We start from the raw sequence: 19577 nt of genomic DNA, 5'->3' as shown, positions 1-19577 counted from the left end.
CATGTGCACAAAATTGCCATGTAGACGTTTGGTCACATGATGCCAAGCCTGAACGGTCACCAGCTGCCAGGTGCTGCTTCTTCTCAAGGAAGCTTAAAAGGAGGGGATTTTGAGCTGAAAGCAAAGGAAACTGAAGACTTCAAACATGCTTAAGCTGAAGCCAATGTTTGACCTGCACAAAGATGTGGAGTGTGATATCCTCAGGAAGGAGGCGTCCGTCTGCAGGGTGAAAGGTGAGGCGTTCAGGTGCCCTGTTCCTTTTACACTGTCAAACTATGTACTGGTAACGTACAAAGGCTTATCGAATAGCGTTGACCAGTAGCGAGCTAACAGTGCTAACTAGAAGTGTCAGGCATAAAGTTCAACCTAACTGTTATTACAGAAACCACAGTGACGTACACTGTATTATAAATGTGTGTCATTCCTCAAAGATTGCATATTACTTTAAAACTCAGCTTCATTGATAAAACTAAGCAAGGAGTATAGTTAGCTTCAGAAATATAAAAAAATCAGAGTCCCTGAGTAGTTAATGATTATTACGTATTGACCAGTAGATGGCGCTCTTTACTTTTCATATTCCATTTTTTAAATACCACATACATAATGTTACTAAGTAAATATGTCGTTATAAATCATAAAACCTCCTTACAATAGACTATAATTTAAAGCTCCCATATTATACTGCTTTTCAGCAAGTTCACATAGGTCTCAGAGGTCCCAGAACAGTCAATTTGAAGTCTGTTTCCTAAAAACCCAGTTTGTTCCTGGACTTCAGCCAGCCTGTAACTCCCTCTACTGAGCTCTACTGAGAATAAGCTGTTTCTGTGTCTATAGCTTGAAGAAAGCCAATGGTTGACACATTTTCTAGATGAATAGGCATACACTTAAATATCTGCATATTTAGTTTGGGAAAATATAACTAAAGTGAATGGGACTCAATGGAATTTATGCCTACACACCTACACGTCTGGTCTCTTACACATGTAATAACACGTTATTATTCATAAGAAACTCAATATCAGAATCAGCTTTATTGGACAGGTACGGACACATACAAGGAATTTGACTCCGGTTTAACTTTGCTCTCTATGTACACTTAAACATTGAATATTAAACTAGTATGTACAAGCCTACGAAAGAAAATAGTGCAACTATGAGGAGTGCAACGATGCTGAAATATAATATTTTTAAAAAGTTATTATGTAACAGATTATTAACATGAGTTAGATAGACAGTATGTGTCCGGGGTGTGACGAGTCTGCAGTGATGTTACCTGCCCGCTTCCTGACCCTGGACCAGTACAGGTCCTGGATGGAGGGCAGGTCGGCCCCGCTGATTTGATCTGCAGTCCTGATTGTTCTTTGCAGTCTGTTTCTATCCTGTTTGGTGGCAGATCCAAACAGTGATGGAAGTGCGCAGAACAGACTGGATGATGGCGGAGTAAAACACGATCAGCAGCTCCTGAGGCAGATTGAACTTCCTCAACTGGCGCAGGAAATACATCCTCTGCTTGGCCTTTTTCCTGACTCTCTGTGGGAGATTCGAGACTCATCTCTGTCCCGGATGAGGCCGATGACCCTCGTTTGGTCTGCAAACTTCAGAAGTTTCAAAGAGGGGGTCCCCTGAGGAAATATAACTTTTAGAACTTGTTTGTCAAGGCGTACTGTTTTTATATTTGTCAGTATGTATTTGTTCACTTTGTTCTGCTTTGTCTGCAGAATATTCCGGAGAGGTGGAGACTCGTATCCTGAACATTGAGAGAGATGGGGGCATCCTTTACTCCTGGAAGGTCAGTCCATAGTGAAGGCGCTGCATGTGAATTGTTTCTTAAACTGAGTGTACAAATAGATACAATGATCACCATGTATACTATATCACCATTATAATATCCTTTGAACTTCTGGGAACTGGAACTGGGACGAGCAGATAAAAAGTTGGCAATCAATCCCAGATACCATTTTTTAAATCTCTAGCATTCAGCATCAAATGGAAAAATAATCTATTGCACAGGTTTCTCTAAAATTCTGCTTGACATGTTTGGTATTTTGGGAAACTGTGTGATCTTACGAGGATGTAAAATAAAGTTCTGTGTGATGCTTCTCTGCACAACATCCATTTTTAATGATAGGCCCGCCAAAGAGTCTGCAGGTTAAAGACAGCGTGCAGCCAGCAAAGAGGAAATAATCTCTTTTTAGTGCAAGGTTCACAGTTTTGTGCACGCCTTGCTGTGCCTGTGGTTTCAGGGTAGATTTCCATTTATTTTAAATCTTCTTGTGAACCACTGGTTTGAAGTGAAGCAGGTCTAGTTGGGATAATCAGCAGGGTCGGGTAAGGTAAGAAGAGGTCAAGCATGACGTTCCGCACATATAAGCGTGGATGGAGACACCTGTGGGAAAGTCATCTTTTAGATTGATTTAAAGACACACGACCTAACCTGAGGATTCTGTTCTGATAGGGGGCAACAGGGACCACCAGGATTGGGAAGTACGACTCCAGCACTAAACAGAACAAGGTATTGTGTGCGTGTGTGTTGCAGATTTTGTTTTAGGCGCTTGTTTGTGCGCACTTGTTCCAATGTGGCTCTGTATTCTCTCCAACAGCTCCTGTACACATTTGACAAGCAAGTGTGTGTCAGCAGCTGCTCCCTCAACAAGGAGGAGACGCTGTTAGGTGAGCCTCTGCAGTGAACAGATTAGCAGCAGGCATTGTTGTCGTCTGAGGAAACTAGTTCAGGGTCTAGGTTAAGGAGTGTTTGTGTAGCAGCAGCGGGGCAAACATGAATGAGGATACAGAACAGCTTGATTATTGAATGTTGCTGGGCTCAATCATTGCTCAAGAAAATGCTGATTTAGTGTTTTGTCTGTGGGTAATATATGTAAATTAAGTCACATGACATCTTCCCTTTGCTTTTCCATTCTCAGCTGTCAGCTTGGAGCAAAACACCAGAGGACAGGAGCGCCTCAAACCGAGTAACACCCCACATCTACTTTCTTTTATTTTCCTAAAATACTCAAAATATTGCGTCTTCTTCACATTATGTTTCCTGTTTAGTATCCAAGTGTCTGACCCTCCTGATTGAGATCCATCCCATCAACAACACTAAAGTCCTCAAAGCTGTAGACTGCAGGGTCAAAGTGCAGGTCTGTAAAGCTACTGTGTGTTGTCTCAGCCACTTTCGTGCAGGTTTTACTGCAGCCACGAGCTGATGCTGCAGTTCTGGATCATCGGAGCTTACAGTGTACAAGTGCCACGGACTATTTATTTTACAAGCCCGCTGAAAGTGCATTTTTTTTTATACGTCTATCTTTCTCAGTTATGTCATTTTATCAACAGAGGAATATTATTAAAGAGGGGGTATTATGCTGTTTCACATTTTAAGACGTATATACAATGTTGGATGTCCAGACTAAACGTGCAACAAATCTGTAGGTAAAACTACGTTGGAGTAATCCTCTGCCAAAAAACTCTGTAGGCTGCTGTGAACAGACTTCTCCAGACGCTTCACTTTGTGATGTCACAAAGTGGAGGAACTCCATATTTGGGCACCTGCCCACACAGCAGAACTTCCTGCCCCTGGCACAGTTCAAGGATACGCCCACCCAGCAGCTCAGCTTGCCTCGGAAATTCTTTTCACTTCACTGCTCTGCTCGACGGCTCTGCTCGTCAAGTTGGTTAAGATAGCTGAGAGAAAATGGTTATTTGGCCTTGAAGGAAAGACATCAGTGTTTACTTTTCCAAAGGACAAGAGCACCAGACATTCATTTCTAATCGAAAAAGTGACATTTACTTTTTGCCGACAACTCTGAAACACAGCCACTGGGTAGGAGGCGTGCCTCAAACACTAAGTTCTGCCCCTCGGCAGGCTTCAGAGAGCTGGCCAATCAGAAGAAAGCGGGCTTGTAGGGGCGGGGTTTCTTAAAGAGACAGAGCTGACTGAGTCGTTTCAGGCAGAGGCTGCATGAGGGCCTGCGCAGAGCACCAGTGTGAGAAAAATGATGAGTTTTTTTAACTGCAAATTATGCTAAGCTACTCTACAGGTATCACAGGTAGTGAAATATGAAGCCTGAAATTAGCATAACACCCCCCCTTTAACATATATGTCATTAAGCCAAAAGGGCTTTAACCTTTGTACTGCTTCCTGTTGGTTTCTTGCCGCATTGCCAAACTATGAATTTAAATGTTCCAAGAATGTTTGACGCCTGCATTTAAAGTTGAAAATCAGCAAATAACACAACTGATTCATGGTGTAACCTCTCATTCACATGCTGACTCATGTTTACTGTGGTTGTCCCTAGTTCCTCAATTCAGAACCTGACAGGCGATCACTGCTGGAGAGCCACCTGCTGCTGCTGACAGAGGATGGATGTGAGTGCGTCTGCGTGCCCTAATGCTCGTCTTCTGTTGAAACATTAGATAATGTGAAAGATACACATCCTTCTGTGTGTTACAGATGTGGATCTCTACCACGTTCTGCTGGCAAAACAGGAGGGTTATAGAGTGGTGAGTATAACTGTGCACTCACCTCATTCCCCACTCTGCAGCTCTGCTTCTTTTGAAAGAAGAGTCTGTGGATAGCGGCTAAGTAGATTAAGTATAAACTGCATGGAGGATTTTTTTTGCTGCTGGTATCTGCATTTTCTAAAGGTATAATATATCTCAAAGAGTGCACACATTTTGTTATTAACAAGCAAAAAGGTAGAGTAAGGGGATCCAGTGCTACAATATTTTATTTTGACCTCATTCTCAGCCTGTAAAATAAACAGCGTCTGCTGTCCTCCTGGGGAACTTTGCATTAAGGATTCAGTGAAGCTGAATATGTATGTGTTTGTGTGAATGAGGTGATGGCGAATCCCGAGCGTTTGACCAAAACGGCAGAGAGGATAGTGGAGGACTTTAACTGGGTCCAGTGGGACGGACACACACAGAGGCTCTACTATCTCACGCATAATGTAAGACACACAAGCACAACTATACTTGTGAGGACAGTGCATCGAATTACATTAATCTATTCAAAAAAAAGACGGCTATGAGTGACACAACGTCTGAATCATATCTCAAGGTCAAGTTCCTGATGCGGTGTGTTCAGTTTTACCCCAACCATTACGGCGAAACTGTGGTGAGTCATCTCTATGTCTGGTAATTTAATAAATTAACCACAATTAATCACAATGTGACGCAATAATAAAATAATTGCTTTACATTGCTGCCCCACAGTTGGAACTCCCATTAGAGTTGCCTGCTAATCCTTTCCGCACAGTCAAGTAAGGCAAAATCTACTTTCTATACCTTTCTAAACTCTCCCTTCCGACATTCACCTGCAACGAGAGACACAAATATAATTCCTGTACGCTTCCTGCGCTCCTTCATAACCGTGCATGTGTGTCGCCAACAGGTTTGTAAACCTGGGGTTTGATCATTATCACGTGGAGCGCCCAGAGCAGGAGCTCGTTCGCATGGAGGTGTTAACAGACAGAATAGGTAAGACGTTCCCACACATGAATCCTTCATTGAAAGATGTGAATGAATGGAACATGACATTCCAGTTACAAGACTAATTAAATGTTTGGTGTGTTGTTGTTGTTTTTTTTTGGTGAAAACAAGAAAGTAAGTCACAACTGAATAATGGTTATAATGAGTGAAGTGTGTTTTTGAGCACCACAGATCAGAACAATGTTATCGAGACCATTCAGCCATAACATTATGACCACTGACAGTTGAAGTGAATAGCATTGATTATCTCATTATAATGGCATCTAGTGGGTGGGATGGTGAGCATGTTGTCCTTAAAGTTGATGTGTTGGAAGCAGGAAAAGTGGGAAAGCGTAAGGATGTGAGCTACTTTGAGAAGGGCCAAATTGTGATGGCTAGACAACCGGGTCAGAGCATCTCCAAAACTGCAGCTCTTGTGGGGTGTTCCCAGTCGGCAGTGGTCAGTACAGACCAAAAGTGATGCAAGGAAGGAAACCAGTGAACCAGCGACAGGTTAATTGATGCCCGTGGGGAGGGAAGGCAGGCTACATCATGTGGATGGCGGGTGCGTGTGCGTCGCTTACCTTGGGAAGACATGGCACCAGGATGCACTACGGGAGGAAGGCAAGCCGGTGGAGGCAGTGTGATGCTTTGAGCAATGTCCTGCTGGGAAGTCTTGAGTCCTGTCATTCATGTGGATGTTACTTTATACCACCTACATAAACATCATGCAGACCATTTCAACCCTTAAGCAGGATAATGCACCCTGCCACACTGGTTTGAGGCAGGCGGTCATAATGTTATGGCTGATCGGTGTAAATCATGATCAGTTTTTATTTTTCTCTGCAGAACAAAAACAAGAGAATTGGTCAAATTATTGCTTAAATATGATGAAATTACAGCAGAAGTTCTTATTAGAATTACTTTTTAATTTATTCACTGAATTGTTGATTGAATCTTTGATTTCCACCTCATTAAACGTCTCAATCATTCCTATATCAGCCCTCTTACTGATTGATACACCTCTAAGACCTTAGTTATCATTATGTGAATAGAGTTTCCATGGAAACATGTCACACCTGATTTGATTCCTCATTGATCATCATGAATATGTGATCTTGCATTGATGCTTAATGTGATCTATACCTGCTTTGTCCTGTGGTCTGCTTTTAGGGAGCATGTGTGTGTGCTGCAGCCAACCAGTGAAAGACAAACAGGAAGTGATTTACACTGTGGTGTTAGTTCACAAAGGTGAGTATTCTTTCTGCTGTTATCTATTGAAAGAATCCCTTATTTATTCCTCAATCTATTTTAATCTACACATTTAAATGTTCTTACTTCTTTGCAGACTGCAGCAAAGCCTTCAGAGTGTCTCTGGACAGCGAGCAGTCGCCGCAGAAAGCCACACAGCTCCACCCGCTCTTCATCCCTATAGGTCACTGCACACACCGAGATGCCAGACACAACACACTTTAGATATCTTTCAAATTCAAGTGTGTGAGTTTGACTGTCAAAATGCATTTCCTACTTTTGCATTCAGAACAGACTCGCAAATACAAACAAGAGCGTGCGTCCTCATGCAGCTCAATAAGTGTCTGGCGTGCAGACTGAATACTAATGCATACGCTGACAGTGATGGCTGTGTTATTCCTGTATGTAGGTTACTACATCCTGGTGTACCTGCATGGTTATTTCCTCCATTGTATCAACACCAGGCAGCAGGAGTTGCTCTGTCACTCCCTCTTTCTCTCAGGTGAGATGAGGCTTTTTGCACAAATTATGCTTTAGCTGAGCGACGCCCGTGGAGTTGATTGTTTACCTCTTTTTCTTTGCTAGCTTAGAACTTTTCCCTGCATAAAATCAGATCTTTGCCCCTCGTATAAAGCACATTTTAATGCTTCTTTCTCAATAACCTCTAGGTCATGACGTGGACTTGGGCCTGCAGTGTCAGTCAGCTAACATAACGGTGCTGCATGCAGAGGAAGAGTCTAGTAGCAGTCTGTTGGACCTGGCTACAGGGAGAATCCACACTGCAGAGCTTAGCCCTGCCTACCTGCTGCGGATACTGCGGTCAGACACTCCCTCTAGGTGAGCATGATTCATAACGGCACGCTGAAATGAAGGATTTATGCATATTGGGGTTATTATTTAGAAGGTATTTATATGCATAGAGGAGGCCCTTGTGGGCAAAGGAGAATATGGGAAAGGCAGAAAGGGATATTATTTTAGTGTGCACACCTGCAGAGTCTCTCTAGACATTAGCTTAAATTTGAATCCCGGCCAGTAGACATCTTGGACTCAGCCATCCTGCTCAATGAAGATGCATCTTCATGCATTCATATATTCATCCACTTTTAAAAGAGAGCATGCATCATAGCACAGCGTCCGAGTGTTGTCCGTCTGCATCTCTGTGTTTGTATTTTGGTATGAAAGTAAATTTGTTGTACCTCTCTGTCACCTCCATCCAAGGTGTCCCAGCAGCAAGACAGACCTTCAGCGCCTGGCCGCTCTCCACTGCCTGCTGGTTTACATGGGAAACGACCCAAAGCTGGAGCTGAAGGTACAAATGGATGCTAGAAAGGAGAGGGGAGGACAAAAATATTGACATTTAAAGCTAAAATTAGCATCAGATAGCCTTTTTTTCCACCCAAATCAAGACATAACATGATTGAGTTTGTGTCCAACGCAATGCCAATATCTATTTGTAATGTTTAAACAAAGTCACAGGATCAATAACATCTACTTGATGAAGGGATTTTTCTGCGCTTCTTTGCCAATGCAGTAGGTGTCAACCTTGAGTTGGAAGTAAGCCGACGGAGGGAAGAAGACAGAGAAAGACATAAAAGGCAGAAAGCTGCACTTTAGAAGAAGAGAGACGAGAAGGGGACAAAAAGAAAAGGGACAGATATTTTGTTTGGGCACGGCGCTCGCTATGACTCAGACTCTATTAGCAGTACACCTAAATTAAGATGTTCCAGCTGCTCTTAAAGATTCTAATAAATTAATTCTTTAGAGGTTAAATGAGTCACTAGCTTCATTAGTGCAGCTTGCGCTGGGAAATTGGACACCACGCAGAACGTTTGTGTTCATTGTCGCCTCTATTAATGAGGGCCGGCGACACAAAAAGCAGCGCCTTTATCAAAGGTGAATGCTCGTTAATATCTTTAGCTTCATTCACCGCAAGCAGCTTGAATCTTAAAGAGAATACTGTGCAAATCGAGTCCTTTTGTTCCCAATCTTGCTCCCTTTTCTTCCTCCTCTCACAATTGTTAAACAGTGTTTAAACAGAGGACTCAAACTAACATTGACAAAGAGATATTTCTTCAAACAGTCGAGATAATGTCAAGAGAGAAAGGCTGGGAGTTTTACATGGACTTATCTTTGAGGACATCGTACATTTTTTATGCTTCTTTTATGTAAATATCAGTGAAGCCATTGAAGCTACATCTATCCAAAAGTTCTTATCAGCAGCCAGAACTGATTCGCGATCAAAGATATTCAATGTTTGAAGAAAAGTCGAGTGTTTGAGCATGAACTTGACCTGCTGGTGGTGCTAATTAAATCAATATCAAAAGGCATGGTTCCAGATGTCTTGCCAGTTTCCTTGGCATGGCTAAAAGACGACGTCTCTGCCAAACAAATTTGGTTTCTCAAAGGCATATTTCCTCATACTTGGAATACAAATTAAAACTTAAACAGTTACACATTTCTTGCCAAAAGTTAGATGAAAAGATTGAGACCATCCTCATGTTTGTCTGCTTATTATGAAGCTAAAGCTAGGAGACAGTTAGCTTAGCGTGAAAGCCTCAAAGCAGCCTAACTCTTAACAAACATAATCAAACATACCTACTAGCACCTCTCAAGCTCTCCAATTATCAGGCTAAAAAGCAAAGTTATTTATTAACAAAAGAAGTGTGGATTGTTTCACAACAACAAATAGTGAGGCAAAATTACAACTGAAAGGCCCTGTGGGTGATAATAAGAGCCAGTTTGAGGTGCCCTGTTCGGGGCTAGCGCTCATCCCCGCCGGCGCTAGGCTGTACGCTGCACCTCCCCCTGCTGCCCCATTTTCACTAGGGAAAAGAGGAGAGAAAAGAGAGCAACTCAAACTTGTAGTAAGCTGGGCAGCAAGAGGCGGCCCATCAACAGGGTTATCAAGTGGGCACCTCCCTTCATCGGTGTTTCGTCAAGTTGAGGCGGAGCTCGGGGAGGCTCAACAGTTAGCTCCCCCCTCCATGCTAGCTCTCGCCGCCCAACAAAACTTTGTGCTGTCAAATTCTTATGTAGAAAATGCAACTATTCCTGGAATATTTAAGTAAGTGAACCAGCACCCCTGCACCTAGTGTCTCTAACAAAGGAATCTTAAACGTGAGTGTGTGTGATGCTAAAATTAATCCCTGGACCAGCCCAAGTATAAAAGCAAATGCCTCAGAACATCAAAGCACCACAGCTAGTTCTGCTTAGAACAGTCCAAAATTCTTAATTATAATGAGACTACACAAACGAGAGGCGAGCTGAACTCATTCAGGCTGCGAATGACAGTCAGGCTAAGCTTTAGAGGGGAAGACGGCAGCGCTCTCCTCTGATTGGTGCTCCTATCGGACCAATCAGCCCTCTCCACCCGGCAGCACAGGTGAATGAAATATTGAGCTTAGAGAAACACACGGCTCTCCCAGCCACACACAAACGCCACGTTCAAACACTCTCCAACATAGTTAGTCACACACGGGGAGGTGTGTGGCAGCGGCCGTAACTTGGCCGAGCACATCAGTACATAATCCCTCTGTAAAACTACACCTTTTGTTTTCCCTCGTAGGAAATGTGTTGAAGATGCTGGGAAGTGGGATTACAAAGCCAGTCTTACTCTTTTCCCCTGCTTCCAGCCTTGATGCTAAGCTAAGCTAACTGGCTGCTGGCTGAGATACATGAGAAGGTTATCTTTTTATCCGACTGAAAGAAGATAAACTAAAGCCTATGTAATTTTCAGTATGGATCGTGTGAAGTATTAGGATAATTGAAAGAGAAACATGTTGCACAGCTGCTGTGTTACATTAGCACCACTTTGACACTTGTCTCCTGTGTGTTTCTGCCCCGCCTCTAGATTATCGAATGGCTGTGTGACAACGTGAACGCCTTCGAGTCCTTTGATCAGATCCAGGAGTTCATTCTGGGTCAGTCGCAGCTGAAGTCTCTGAGTATCACTTCTTCTTCTTCTTCTTCTTCCTTTTTAGAGTCGAGCTGCTTGCTCGCCTTTTTATGTCCCCTTCTGTGTGAGTGCTTACATCTTGTCTACACAAAACTGAATTCTTTCATCAAGTCTGTTTGGCTTTCAAATTGCTTCTCGCTGACTTATGCCAGGCGTGGAGCGCCGGGCCTGGAGAGATAGATTAGAGGATGGATTTAGTTATTTTGAGGCGGCACGGAACAGTTTGAAACAACAAGTCAAGCCAGAGAAGACACACATCAACACATTTGTACATCTGTGGGAGAGAAATTACAATAACTAATGAACAGAACATGATATTAAGTTCATATTTTCAGAAACATCATCTTCTAGAAAACAACAATGATGGAGCACTTTGGAGCATACACTTGCATATCATTGGTTCTGCTGTAAGAGTCCATATTGATACAAGTTTTACTGTAAAGTACATAAAGACAATTATGCAGACCTCGTGAATAAAACATGAGTTACCGGCCCTCAGTAATGTATCATAGTTATTACTGCGCGAAAGGGGAGGACTGGCCTTCTGACATAAATGGGGCAAAGCCTTGTTTGTTGGTCTTCCTACCCACTTACTTCTAATTTATATATTCCTTTTATAAACAACATTACTGATGACATTATTCAGTATGTTTACAATTCACCACATTAGCCTTATACTGTATGTTGCTATCATATTCTTATAACATCTCTTAAACGATTAAGAACATACTATATGTGTTACAGTTTAGCAAGTACCTTATTTTAAACTTGTTTTAGGTCACTGAAGTACACACATTCTACTATATGATTCTAAATATTGATTATCAAAACTGTACATTTGCTCTGTTATATGTGTATCTCATGGCACACCCAACATACTAAGCATAGCTTTATCATATCATATCATGTATCATACAACAGTTAGTTCCAACCAAGTAATCTGATTGGATAAGAGGCATTCCATGAGTGCTGATACAGAGAACAATATCACTGGGACTTTTCACTCTTTATATCACTCCGCCTCAGCCAGGTTTTCTGAATACTGTTAATTAACATTACAGCTGACCAATCAATCGAGCTGGTGCCAATCGCACAGCAGACTCTTATTTCACTGGTTAATGATAAATTAAAACACAGATGAATGTACGTGATAAATATCAGCTGCTCTGTGGTAACCTGTAGACACAGAGCGCAGGAGAATGTTTGGGTTGCTTGGCAACAAAAGTCCAGTTTCAGTTAAGTGGTGGAGTTAGTTGAGTTGGTGGAGCAAAGAGTAATCTGTTGTTGATTTTTACTTTTACTACTATTGCTGCTTGTGTAACTGTTGTATAAAAGCAATATTGCACACAAGGCCGTGATGTTATACTGAATATCAGCACGGCTGTGATTTGGTCGTAGTCGCGGCGATCCCTCTCATGAGATATTGCTTAAATAACACATTTTTTTAGCTTCTCATCAGAGAGTTATATATATTTTTTTCTCATAATATATCAGTAAATTCTTGCGTGACAGTTACTTTCAGTCTGCAGTCTCCCCAGAGACTTCCCTCTTTCTCTCCAGAGACTCTGGACAAGAGAACAGATTTGTCTGACAGTCACAGGTCCTGTTGCAGCAGCCAAAGCTAAAAAAAAAAAAGTTGGCAGATTATTTATACACCCATAAAATCTGCTGTTCCCAGGCTGGTGTTTTTTTTACCCTTTGTAGCAGTTTACCAAAGAGAAACAAGAGGACATGCAAGAACGATCCACGCAGTACTCTGCCAAGTGGAAACAACGTAAACACTTCAGTACAAAAGAGAGCGCACGCTATGCATCTGGGATTATCAATAAACAAGACTAAGATCATCCTCACTGTGAACAACTTGAAAACAGTGTTAATAAAGTCGGCTGTGTTCCCGGCTTATTCCTTTTGCTTAAACAGTTTTGCGGCCACAAATCCAGCATACTAAACTACACCCTCTCTGTTAATGTGACTGCACACTGCCCAGACAATGCCCATCACACCTCAACAGTCTAAAGTTTGCAGTCTTTAGAATGTTCCGAAAACCAACTGCCACCAGCTCCACACTGCCCAGACATTAGCTGACAGGACAGACTTTTGTTGCCCACTTCTTCTTAAGCGTTTGCTTTATTTTACATGGATGAAGTGGAGGGCTTTTTAGCTATAGCTAAAATAGTCATCGTCTCCCAGGTCTTTAAAGCTGTGAGGTGTGTACAGGAAAGACAGCAATCAAGACGAGCCAGGAGGAGACTGGAGTAAACCTTGATTAATGCCACAAAACAGTGGGTGTTACAGCAAGTAACTCACCAGAGGTCTCCAGTTTCTCCATGATGTATTTCACTGTGTTTATCCCGCTATCGCGCTGGGAAAATGCCTGGGTCCTTATTTTATAAAGTTGCAGTTTCTCTTCCCGCAGCTCAACCAGGTTGTTCACATTCCCGGGTCCAGAAACCAGCCATTTTACAGTGAAATCTAAAACCTAAACTAAAGTGAGTGCTTTAAAGGTATAATAAGTAGGATTTTCCTAAAAAAATGGACAGATAGTAAAATGTATAATCAGTCGGATTTTTGTCAACAACACATTCAAACTGGGCCCCTCCTCCTGGGCTCTTCGTCACCTGAAGCTCACTCTCTCGTGCGAGAACACGCCCACCCCGCCGAACTAACACCGACAGCATCACGGTTACCGTTGCGCTAGCATGCTAACTGCCGGTTACTTTTAAGCTAGCTTGCTAACCGCCCGTTAGCTTGTCCTACCCGGTTTGAGGCACCTACCTATCCGACAGAAAGAAGGCCAACTCTACATCGCTCTGTCGTCATGTTCGCCGGTCTGAATGGGGCCCAGTTGCTAATGTGAACCACTCCCACACTCACCTGTACGCTGTGATTGGCTCAGGGAACCACAACAGCGCCCCTCCTGAAAAATGTCCCGTGCAAAGCAAAACAACAGAATAGATGCAGAGGGAAGGGTCTCACAAGGGTCTGCACACACATGTATAGAGGCCCATAAGTGAGGATTTTATTTCTCTAGGAAAGTCCTACTTATTATACCTTTTAACCGACGTTAGAAAAAGAAAGTCGTGCGTAATGATGTTCCACACGCGAGTATAGGCTAGTTGTCAAGGAAACGCACTCTCAGAATGTTGCGGCTTTTTGGGAAAAGGCACACATTGATCCAACCTTACACGAATCTACCAAACCCGACTGGACATGTCAAACTCGAACAACTCTATCCGACAAACACAAACTGTCGGCGCATGCTGACCCGACAGCTGGTGTTGGTTGGAGCTGGTCGGCGTTTGTCTGGTCAGTGTGCAGCCACCTTTAGGGTCAGAAACTCATCCACACACACAGAGATACTGTGTTTCTGAAAGATGCCTCATTTAACCCCGACAAACTGAATTAATGCATCACCAAAACAACAAACTACACACAAGTTAATGTCCACTTTTTTAAGTTGATCCTTCTTTGTCTCCAAGAGTCATTTTCAGGTTTGCTAGTATGAAACAAACACACGATTTGCAAATAAAAGCTTCTCTGTCTTGACTCGTCTGTGAACCAGATTTGAGGATTTCTCAGCAGCTAAGCCTTTGTATAAAAATCAGCTGGCTCCGTTTCAAAAACGGGACGCAGATTCACCTCAAATATCCAGGATTCTGAACACACTCCTGTATGTCAAACTAAATCCGTCCTTGAAGGGGACGTTTTTGTAAGTGCTTTGTTTGTACGGTAGAGTTTTTCTGTGATACATGGTTTAAAAACCTGACTGTCTTTCTCTCTCTCCCTCACACACTCACACACAAACAGCCTCTTTGTACAGAATAAGCTTTGAGAAGTCTCTCAGCCTGGATAAAGTCCTGCCTTACTCGTCTGTCTTTGACAAGAAGGTACCAAAACACACACACACACATGCACTTATTCATATATATCTGCATGCATATAGGCAGCATATATCACAATGAATGCAAAGAGGATACACTTGCAGCCCGATGTCTTCCTTGTTGCACACACTCCTCTGTCTTCTAGGAGATACCTGTGTGTCTGCTGGAGGTCCCTGGAGTGTCGTGTACCTCTGAATTACATATTGAATCTGTATTCAAAGGGAAGGTAACGGTGTGTTTTCAACATTTAAACACATTTTGTCACATTAAAATTATTCTGTTTCCTGCTCTAGCTCAAGAAAAAGTAATTTAAGTTTAGTTTGGTGGCATTGAATGGAGACAATGTTTGTTACATAACATAATTTACATGCTGTAGGTGCATTTTTATGATACAGTGTCAGGAAATAACTCAAGCTGACTTCATTCAGATGTTAAAAAAGCATTTATTTATATGTAAAACAGGGATTTTAGACGTCCTGTGTGTGCTTGTGCTCAATTCAAATGCAATTATCGTGCTTTTTTATTTTGTAGCAATGTCCTTGCTGTGTCATAGCGGTGTAATTGTGCGTGTGTGTGTGTGTGTTTGCAGGCCAGAAGTCTCCAGGGTTTCTGGTCGGAGCTGCAGTGGAACACAGAGAGGACAAAGTATCTGGACGCTGTTCCCAACCCCAGATACAGAACCTCACACATACAGGCCGACTGGGATAAACTGGTGAGTGTGCGTGCTCCAGAAAAAGACTCATGTTTATTAATGCGACACAAATCCACACTGGACGTTAAATTGATCGAGTTATTGTAGGATGAGAGAACAAGTGCGCCTTTTATAGTTTTTCTTTCAGACAATAAAAGCATATTTTTAGCTCTTGCATGATCGTGCTGCTCGTTTCAGAGGTCCGAGAGGAGACCAACCAGCCACATGAATCACATGGAGGAGAACACAAAGAAGTAGGTCTGCCTCCCTCTGGAGCTTTGTTAAGAAAAGCACATTACTTCACACACGCACACACTCCCCATAACTGGACTGAACACCATTTTAAAGGTTTAAAAAGTTACAATGTTTGCTCCAATGTGACTATAAACACTATAATTACTTTAAAAAAATGATTGGGCTTGGAAAAACTATCAATTTGTACACTTTCAATTAACAATAGCTACAAAACTGCTACGTAAGCTCAGCCATCATTGCAATTTGCATTGATTTCCCAGCAGAGGTAGTGTAACAAAAGCCTCAGTGGCACTGGTTCTTAATAATGATTAAAATATTTAAGAATGAGTTTCATATTTCTGGAAAGTAATGTAGTTTTATTTCCCAAAACAGCTGGTTAATGTAGTTTTATCAAACCCTATCAATACAGGAAAAACAAATCTAGTGTTGGGGCCTATTTTTTCGCTGTGGATTAATACAGATTTGGGTGCACGAGTGATTATTTCCAGCTGCAGGATCGTATGTGGCATTGACTTAGAATATACACCAATCAGCCATAACATTATGACCACCTGCCTGATATTGTGTAGGACCCCCTTCTGCTGCCAAAAAGCCCTGACCCGTCGAGGCATGGACTCCACCAGACCTCTAAAGGTGTGCTGAGGTATCTGCCACCAAGACGTTAGCAGTAGGTCCTTTAAATCCTGTATGACTTGTTGGTCCAGCACATCCCACAGATGCTTGATTGGATTGAGATCTGAAGAATTTGGAGGCCAAGTCAACACTTTTAACACGTTGTCCTGTGAGATGATGAGTGTGATGCTGACGTGCCTGTTGTAGGCGCTTTCGGCAGTGGACAGGGGTCAGCATGGGCATCCTGACCGGTTTGCGGCTACGCAGCCCCATACACAGCAAACTGCGATGCTCTGTGTGTTCTGACATCTTTCTATCAGAACCAGCATTAACTCTTTCAGCAATTTGAGCTACAGTAACTCTTCTGTTGGAATGGACCACGCGGGCCAGCCATCGCTCCCCACACTGGGGAACAATGAGCCTTGGCTGCCCATGACCCTGTCACCGATTCACTGTATTTTTTGACCACTGCAGACCGAGAACACCCCACAAGAGCTGCAGTTTTGGAGATGCTCTGACCCAGTCGTCTAGCCATCATGATTTCGCCTTGTCAAAGACGCTCACAGCCTTCGGCTTGCCCATTTTTCCTGCTTCCAACACATCAACTTGGAGGACAGAATGTTCACTTGCTGCCTAACATATCCTACCCACTGACAGAGGCCATTGTAAAAGAGACAATCAATGTTATCACTTCATCCATCAGTGGTCCTAATGTTATGGCTGATCAGAGTGTTTTCAACATCTCAACCAATGCATGAGTGGCTCATGGATGTGTGTGGTTGGATGCACAGTCAATACTTGTTCGATGGAAGGGGCTCATTATTGGTTTTTATAGTTAGTTTTTTTGGTACTGAAAAAAAGAGATAAGCTATAAAGTATAATCAGTGAAAGAATAAAACATTAAATAATAAAGACCTTACTTTTCAGTCCAAAAATATGAAGTTTCTCCCAGACTGCATAAAAGAGAGTTATCAGATTATTTAATGCGTCCTGTCTGGAACCTTAATTGAACTCATTCCTTAATTTTCATGACCTGTTGGGAGCCTTGATAAATAAGCCTCTGCAGACTTTTTGCAGACGAGGTGTTATGAATATTAATGTAAACGAGGATTGTGGACTTGGGAAAAGAGATTACAAAGCCCCTCAATAGCTTCTGATCAAGTTGCATGTACCTGAACGCACCACAAACCTGCTCTGAATTACATATACGTCCTTCCTGTTTGTGCTTTTGATCAAACCAGCAGCTTTTTGGTTTATAATTAGATTCCTCCAGGCCAGCACCTGCTAAAAAACTTTTCTTGCATTCATAGCTGAGATATATTTTTGCTGCCCACTGCAGCAATGTAGCTTTATACTGCCTCTGCTTACAGCAGGAAAAGTAAGACTCTTATTATAATGCTGGCCGGAGGGATTGTTTCTTACACGTAAAGCTTTTCTTCTTTTCTTTGTAGAGTTCTATCAATGGTGGACACCTGGTGTCTCGGTAAGACGTCACGAGCACATACACTCATACATATATACATGGATGTGACACACATGTACACACAACAAAGAGTGTGAATGTCATAAATAGCACAATGATGGCGCTAAAAAGTGGGCGCAAGAGTGTTTGTGTGTTCTACTGAGGTCGCATACTTCATGCCCACTGGAGAATTCAGCTAAACAGAAACACCATGCTAATTTATCTTGGAGAGAGAGAGAGAGAGAGAGGAGAGGGGAGAAGAAAGGGAGCGGGCAAAATAGTGAAAATAAAAAGAGGAGGGTTGGAGAACTCGACCATTATATAACAGTGGGAGGTTAGGTACTTCCATCCCCTGTTTTCTCCGATTTCTCTCTCATGTCTCCAGAGCAGCTGTTACGAGTCAACCACAACTCGGGACCTTCCCTTACCTCAGTTAACCACATGGATGATCTCATACATCGATAGCCCCCCTCTGAATCACTTGTGAAACACACAGTCACACACACGTTTGTTTTCAAGATTCCAAATACAAGCTAACTCTACTGTTTCCAATCCATGCTGAGACTTTTTGATCTTAGTGATTTTCTAATAGCATAGAGTTTTAGGACCCGTCACAACGTGTAGGTCAGACAGGAAGGTAGGACCCACGCGCAGGTGGTTGCAGGCAGGCTTGAGCACTACATTGTGTTCAGATGACTTACAGACAGGGATTGGAAGATAGGCAGGCAGGCAAAACGGCCACAAGAAACAGGCAGATTGGTTGGCAAGCCCAGGATTTGAGTCTGATAAACATGGAGTGAGACTGATTAGTGAAGTGGAAACAGGTGAGCCGGGGGGCGGGGCTGAATACTGACGGGCTGATTGCAACAGGGTTCAGGTGTGTAGATGGAAAATGGAGGGACAGTCGAAGGACATCTGGTGGACAAGTGGAATATGGCAGGCGACCTTGGGGAGTAGGACTCTAGATGACAAACAGGGAGAAAATCTGAGGCACCCATTTCTGTCACAGGCTTACGTTTTGTTCTCAGATTTTTATCAGGTGAAAATATTTTATTTGACACATCAGAAATAGAGTTAGGTCACACGATGTGAGTGATTTTGCTTTTAGCACTAAAATCATTTGGTTACAACAAACTTTTAGATCCATTATGATGAAGTTTTAATTTATCATCATTTAGTCATCTGTAAAATGTAGCACATTTAATGCTCATAGAAAACCATGTTAGCATGCTAACATTTATTGTAATTAGCACTTAAAGTCCAGATGAAACGGCATTTCGAGAGTATCTAGCGTCCGTATTGTGACGTATTTCCGAGTGAAACAGGATGTGCAGGCGGGACATATCATTAGAGGGATTTGATTTGATCGTTGAGAAGTGGGCGTGTCACGTCATTCTTGGCGCTCTGCGGCTAAATGTTGCAGATTGATTGACAGGTGGATGTCATGATATTATTGGTTGAAATCGGTTGGTGCTAGCTTACGAAAGCACACTTGATATTTTGTTTTACTGGAAGAAAAAATGATCGGATTTTGATATAAGAATACAAAGAAATTAATTTTCTGTATTTTATTTTGGCCTATATTGTCAAACAGATGCACAATATTACCGGGGATGTGATCTAAAAGGATTAAAATGACATTTTTCATTTTACCTCAACTTTAACAAAAATTACAGCCAAGGCTGATTGGAATATTTATCAAATATAGTGAAATTTTGATTAATTAAAATTCCATAATAATTTGTGTTAAAATGTTTTATATTATTAATTCTAATACTTTTATTTATTGTCTTATTTGTCTATTTTATATTGAGCACACTGGGCCTCCATACTCAAGCTGGTAACACCTGTTTCATATTTTATGTCCTGTAAGTTTCTGGGATGATTTGGATGATTTAGTTATTAAACAGATGTGTTAATATCAATCACTTGGTGTTTGAAGAAATACAAACTGTTTTGATGCATTTCTTTTGTCTGAACATTAATTAATGAAAGAATAAG

At 42.1% G+C, this 19577-nt stretch overlaps 1 protein-coding gene across 1 annotated transcript in view; it reads left to right on the top strand.

Moving 5' to 3' along the window:
* The window catches only part of gsap (gamma-secretase activating protein), a 39457-nt gene continuing 19880 nt past the window's right edge, over positions 1-19577 (top strand). The window contains exons 1-23 of the mRNA XM_069670741.1: positions 1-233; positions 1719-1789; positions 2456-2512; positions 2601-2670; positions 2922-2969; positions 3052-3140; positions 4296-4365; positions 4451-4500; positions 4839-4949; positions 5060-5116; positions 5215-5261; positions 5393-5478; positions 6643-6720; positions 6818-6904; positions 7130-7222; positions 7389-7557; positions 7939-8029; positions 10571-10640; positions 14483-14562; positions 14702-14782; positions 15146-15268; positions 15446-15501; positions 17566-17597. Coding sequence (XP_069526842.1) covers positions 146-233; positions 1719-1789; positions 2456-2512; positions 2601-2670; positions 2922-2969; positions 3052-3140; positions 4296-4365; positions 4451-4500; positions 4839-4949; positions 5060-5116; positions 5215-5261; positions 5393-5478; positions 6643-6720; positions 6818-6904; positions 7130-7222; positions 7389-7557; positions 7939-8029; positions 10571-10640; positions 14483-14562; positions 14702-14782; positions 15146-15268; positions 15446-15501; positions 17566-17597 — 1804 coding nt within the window. The 5' untranslated portion in view covers positions 1-145. The remainder of the gene's footprint in view (positions 234-1718; positions 1790-2455; positions 2513-2600; positions 2671-2921; positions 2970-3051; positions 3141-4295; positions 4366-4450; positions 4501-4838; positions 4950-5059; positions 5117-5214; positions 5262-5392; positions 5479-6642; positions 6721-6817; positions 6905-7129; positions 7223-7388; positions 7558-7938; positions 8030-10570; positions 10641-14482; positions 14563-14701; positions 14783-15145; positions 15269-15445; positions 15502-17565; positions 17598-19577) is intronic.

This window comes from Semicossyphus pulcher, unplaced genomic scaffold (assembly GCF_022749685.1).
Source record: "Semicossyphus pulcher isolate SPU_LCO1_2020_fin unplaced genomic scaffold, fSemPul1.0.p SCAF_20, whole genome shotgun sequence".
NCBI lineage: Eukaryota > Metazoa > Chordata > Actinopteri > Labriformes > Labridae > Semicossyphus > Semicossyphus pulcher.
The sequence above is the reverse complement of the archived record's forward strand: the minus strand, read 5'-3'. Positions and strand labels throughout refer to the sequence as shown.